The 6,000-nt window shown below is 54.4% G+C and overlaps 1 protein-coding gene across 1 annotated transcript in view; it reads left to right on the top strand.

The window, feature by feature from the left end:
• Positions 1-1,581: 1,581 nt before the first annotated feature.
• LOC119103422 (Down syndrome cell adhesion molecule) overlaps positions 1,582-6,000 on the top strand; it is a 92,631-nt gene continuing 88,212 nt past the window's right edge. The window contains exon 1 of the mRNA XM_037226951.1: positions 1,582-1,924. Within this exon, the coding sequence (XP_037082846.1) occupies positions 1,864-1,924 (61 nt within the window). The 5' untranslated portion in view covers positions 1,582-1,863. The remainder of the gene's footprint in view (positions 1,925-6,000) is intronic.

Raw genomic sequence — 6,000 nt, 5'->3', positions numbered from 1 at the left:
CGGCATGTGACGCGTGTGTCCGCTCCTCGGTGCAGGCGTCTGGCACAGCGTCTGGCTCGGCAAGGACAAACATCGCCCTGGCGACAACACTTGGTTTTTGTGCGCCGCCCGGACAGTCGGCAATGCCGCGGAGCCATTACATAAGCTTCTCGTCAGTGTCCGGCATTAACGATACCAGCGAGCGCGCTGCACAGTGTGTGGCTGCGCTGAGCAGACCGCGAGCACTCGGCCGCCCCAGGCGCCGTGCTGACGAGGTTGAATGTAAGCTGGCGCGGCGGGCTGCTACAGGACGCCAGCGTGTTCTAAAAAAACAGGGTAATGTTAGATACATACACAAACATACAGTGCATGCGCTACTCTGCAGTGCCCGCCCTACATACCAGGGCGAAAGACGAGCGACGCCTTATAGGCTCAGCAGCTGAATGCGTCGTAAAGCTCCAATGATGACGACGACCATAACCGACACATGGTCTCTCATTGTCTCAGGGGCTCTCGATCAATGCAAGAGGTCTTCTGGCTGCCAATGGGCCCCCGGTCACGTCCCTGCTTGAGAAATACGCCTCCATGTCAATGCGGAGCCGATTGTGTGGTATTGGTCGCCTCTAACCGACACAGAGGCCTTCATTTTCCCAGGCGCCTCCGATCGACGCAAGAGGACCTCTGACTGACCGGTGAGGGCCCCTGAACTGCCAGCCGGGGTTCCTTAATACAGACTCCGGCCAACCCTCAGGCCATTCGAGCTTTCTCATCTGGCCCCTGATCGTCAGTCCCGAGGGATCCATAGAGCCCTTTAGGCCCGAATGGAGGTGGTACGTGTTCCCTGTGGTCCTCGTCTGCGCTCGTGCTCGCACAGCGTAGCGTGTTCCGCGATGCCGTTGAAGGCCGTGACTAAGGCGTAAGATGATCACCAGGTGGCGTTTTCTAGAACAAATGTCCCGTGTTCCGAAGGGACACGGGACATTTGTTCTAGAAAACGCCACCTTTGCGGAAATCCTCACCTCATCCCTCTTTTGCCCTGGTCCCTTATATCGGCTGCCATTGTCGGGCTCTGGCGTCGAAAACTTGGTGCGAACTTCAGCGGTGTCAATTTCCCCGTGAACATTATTAAACGGCGCTCTAATGAGTCTCACAACGGACCCAGATTGGCGCAAATCTGCACTTAATCATTCGCTAAGCGTCGCCCCAGTGAGGCGGCTCGGACTCAGAGGTAGGGGTCAGAGGTAAGCGGTCTTGGGTCACAGGTAGGTGGTCTGAAATCATCCTATTTGAACACGCCTTGGTGGAAGAGAACATGCGTGTATCACCGCGGTTACAGGACGTACTTGGTTACAAGGATGACGCTAACGAGGTTACGTGCTTTCGAGTGCAAGGGTTGCTGCTGGCGGGGCTCGACCGTTAGTACCCAGACCTGCGCTCAGCGGTCGGTACCTGCAGGTGCTCTCAGGTAGCCGTATGTGGACCTGCCCCGGACCTGCCGTCGGCACTGAGGCGGCGGGGGTCGACGCTGCGGCCGGCGGCGTCGTCGCGCCGCCCACCCGTCGGCGCTGGTCGGCGCCGGCCGGTCAGTCGCCGCCGCGCGCGCTGGCGGGACGGTGCCGTGTCCGTTGGTGGCGCTGGGCGAGCGTGACACGACGGTGGTCCGCCGCGGGACCGGGACCGGGACCGCGCGGGAACGGCGGACGCCAGGTCAGGTCCGGCGAGAGCAGGAGCTGGGATCCTCCGGCGCGCGGACGCGGCGGCGGTCTCCGAGGAAGGTGGGGGCCTTGCGCGCCGAGCAGCGCCATGTGAGCGGGCGGACGGAGCTGGGGAGAGGCGCGCTCGTCCTGCGGGGGATGCGAGCGCCCAGCGCGGGCTGCTGCAGCGATGAGAGCCATCCGACTGCTGGTGATGGCGGCCGTCTCGGCACTGACGCGGGCGACGGCAGGTGAGCGGACGGCTGCCCTTCTGAGGCGAACTCGCCGTAGGAAACGGCGCCTGACAAAGCGCACTTGCACCGAACACCGCGCAGGCGGTCGTGCGCTTGTGCAATGTGTCGTTCGCAGGACGTAATTCGTCCGGCCGAGGCACTTCCGGGCATGTGTTCCTGCCAATTGACCGGCTTAAAAGCAATATTCTGACAAGAAAGAAGGACATATTTGTTAGCGCTAAGTTACTAACACGCCGTTAAGTGATAAATTCAAGTTCTTACGGTCTAATGTCTATGGGATATGGGAGTCTATATGTCTATGCCATGTGCTTTGAATGCATTCGACTGCAACTATCCGGCAAGCAATATTGACTTATACGCGATACATGGTATCGCACAGAAATTAACGTATAAATGTAATATAAGCATGGAATCAATATCAAAGACGTATCGAAAAATGGTAACCGAATAACGAAAAATGGAAAAAGGTAAAACAATGGAAAGTGTAAAGTGGGAAAAATAGAGAAGTGATAACGTTATGTGGTAAGAACGGTGAGTGGTAAAGGTGATAAGTAGTAAAAGTGGTGAGTGGTTAAAGTGTTTTTTTTTAGTAAAAATGGTAAGTGGTAACTGGAGAGGCCGAGAATAACACCTGCAAGGCTTCTGCAGCTTAGAAACCTTTTGTTTTGTTTTGTGCTTATGCTGTTTTCATACGAAGAATTTCGCTCAATATCTAGTGCAATTCAATACGAACCCACTCAATATTAGTCGATTCCTTTCGGCCAGCGATCTCAGAACGTATCACACCAATTTTGGTCAAGTCTCAACGAGGACTTGTGGTCCGAGCTCACCTTGTATTTCATCACCCCCCCCCCCCCCCTCCCGAACACTGTCAGCGGCGTACTCAGTACCGCAAAAGGGAAGACTGACTGATTTTTTGTTCGTCGAAATAAGGCATTCAGATATCCTGCATTTTTTACACCTCGATTTTGTGATTGGTTAACTTAGATATTACGTTGATATGTTACTTTTGAAAAGCGGTGCAACATGATCTTATAAATCTGGAGCTAAAAAACAACGATACCGATTACAACGTTACAACGCAGGCAGAAGCGCTCGCTCCAACCTACATTGTGACTTTCGTGGCTGCCTCTGAAAATACCTCGGTCTCAGATACACAAAACAAGAGGAAAATGGCACTCTCCCTGTCGTTAGCGCACAAATCACGACGGACAGCTGCTGCCTATTGTATCACACCTAACACCGCCCAAGTGACTTATTACATCCTGGGCAGCGTTGAACCCCTACTGGTTGGTCATAGGCACTCTATTATCAGTGAACAACCTGTTGAAAACTGTCCAGAATGCAGTCCGGCACATCGACGCCCTGACACTCGTGCCTCAGTCGTTCGTGTTGCCCGTCGTATCCGCTTCCGCATTCACCTTTTTACACTGAATGCCAGTCCGGTCTTATAGATGCTTATGACCAAACGTGCATGGATTCCAGCGCCAAATCAGCGTGCATTCATCATGTCGGCACCGTCTTTACATGATCTTCACGTCCTTGTGCTCCAATTCAGTCTAGAATGGACGTGATGACTGGTTATTGGCTACATGTGTCGCGCTACAACAAAAAAGGCATTTTGATGACACGTCGCCCTCCAGTAATATGCCCATGCGGGTCTAAAGGGCCTTGATTTGTCCAGACATATCCCCATAAGTCAAGCTTGCAATAATTTGCAGACAATGCAAGGTGCCAAAATGTTACCGGGATATGAAAAGCCGATGGTTAACCATTACGAAACTTCAGCGCTCTAAGTAGATGGGTTTTATGATGCACAAGAACTAATAGACAGAGCTGAATCAGCTGCGCATGGTTTTTGCAGTCTAATGGGTTGGACACTGGGTTAAAAGACTTGGCTACAGCAAAGTTCCTGTCAGACCAATGTCGGTTGCCGGCGTCGCTTGCCTTTGTAATGTTTATTGGCAATCAACTTATGCATTATTTGATGGCTTTCAACTGGGTAAATTATTATTACTCAACATCAATTTTACTTCGCTCCACAAATGAATGCCGGTAAGGATGCAACCCATATAGACACCCAATCAAAAGTGATCCTGGAGTTTTCAAATGCTCATAGCAGGGTGCGATGGGTCATTTTCAAGGAAGGCGTTGTCCGATGTAGGCACGGACTTGATCATTTAGTCGACTAGTTTCCTCGTCAATGGTGGTACGGCTAACGCAACGGTGCGAAACATTGTCATAACACGCCTCGCCCAAACACTTCGCAGAACTATAGCCTGATCTAGAACTAACGCAGCTGATCAACCTACAGATACATACCTATGTTGAAACCTTTTTGGTGCACCCCAGTCCGGTCCAACCGCCGCGGCACCCCAGCGCGTCACGTCCGCGTCCCACTTTCAGTTCTGGGCATTTGCGTTCTGTTCTGTTCATCCCTATTCCATACACCGTAAACAAATCCAAAGAGCATCCAGAATGTGTGATCGATGCACAAATCGTGCCGGTTGGCACTGGCTCTCCGGCGTGCTCCAGCTTCTTGGGCTTTGTTTTTGCATGAGCTCGTCAGACGCCGCGAGCCGGCGACAGCGGGCGTTTCTCGGCCCCTGCCGCGCCTCCGACCGTCTGCGCTCGCGCCGGGTGGCGTCCCCGCCGGGCGCCGCTTTTAGACCATGTGATGGTCTCCGCCTCGGCCCGGGCTGTCCCCCGGGACCTGCGTCGGACCGCGCGGCCGGCCGCAAATGAGCGGAGCTCGGGGACAGAGGCTGTTGCGGGGTCGAACGGACCGCGAGGACCGTCGGTGGTGCAGCGGTGACCGTCGGTGTCATAGCGGTTACGGTCGGTAGTGCAGCGGTGACCGTCGGTGGTGCAGCGGTGGCTGTCAGCGGCATAGCGGTTACCGTCGGTAGTGCAGCGGTGACCGTCGGTGGTGCAGCGATGACCGTCGGTGGTGTAACAGTGACCGTCGGTAGTGGCAGCGGTGACCGCCGGTGGCGCGGCGGTGACGGTCAGTGGCGAAGCAGTGACCGTCAGTAGTGTAGCGGTGACCGTCGGTGGTGCAGCGGTGACCGTCGGTGGTGCAGCGGTGACCGTCCGTAGTGCAGCGGTGGCCGTCGGTGGCGCAGCGGTGACCGTCGGTGGTGTAACGGTGACCGTTGGTAGTGCAGCGGTGACCGTCGGTGGTGCAAGCGGTCACCACCACTATACCTGCGGAGACGCCCGGTGCTGAGAGGACAGCGCTGGCCGCGCCATGGCCGTCGCTCCGCCACGTCGGAATGTTGTTGCAAGTGCTGGCTGACCCACGCCGCCCCGTCTGGGGCTCGCGGTACAGGGCCGCGGGCGCGGGCGGGTCGGCCAGGCCGTCGGCTGGGATGGGCTGCCGTTTAGTGGTGTCGGGCCGTCGGCTGGGATGAGCTGGCAAGCACGGATGAGGTGGCCGAGCAACGTGCTAAGTTTGGAGAAAGAGGGGTAGAGAAAGAGAGGGAGAGAGAGAGAGAGGAGAGAGAGAGAAAGAGGGAGAGAGCCGAGGATGAGGATGGCGTGGGATAGCTTGATGTCAGCCGTTTCGAGGCTGCAAGAGGCTGCCGTTACTACGGCAGAATGTGAATAAAGGACACGTACTTTCCGATAGCTGCGACTGCAAAATTTATGGAAGTAACACTAAACATCACACATCTTAGTCTTAGTTTGCTCAAGTGAGCAAATTAGTGAAGAGACTAGCAACGGAGGATACGGATATTTTGGAGCTAAGATACATAAAGCGCTTCCAATAATCGGCTGTAAATTGGTAAATGTATTTGGTTTGTGCTTCACACCATACGCATTTCATAGAAACATAATACTATCATGTCAAGCGATTGTACCTACACTGACTTTTGTCTACATGTACTTCTCTGTGATACTCTGAAAGACCAGCTGCGTTTTGCCCCCATTCTCCATCACTGTGGTTAGGGCCCTCGCCGCATATTTTTGTAACATGTTGACTGTCCTAAACATGAAGCTTATGTTAGTTGCATGCAGAAATGCGTCGATAAGGCATGTATTAGCTGCATGCCCAACCGCATTGATAAAGC

This window comes from Pollicipes pollicipes, unplaced genomic scaffold (assembly GCF_011947565.3).
Source record: "Pollicipes pollicipes isolate AB1234 unplaced genomic scaffold, Ppol_2.1 Scaffold_5724;HRSCAF=6776_pilon_pilon_pilon, whole genome shotgun sequence".
NCBI lineage: Eukaryota > Metazoa > Arthropoda > Thecostraca > Pollicipedomorpha > Pollicipedidae > Pollicipes > Pollicipes pollicipes.
This window is presented reverse-complemented; position numbering and strand designations above follow the sequence as displayed.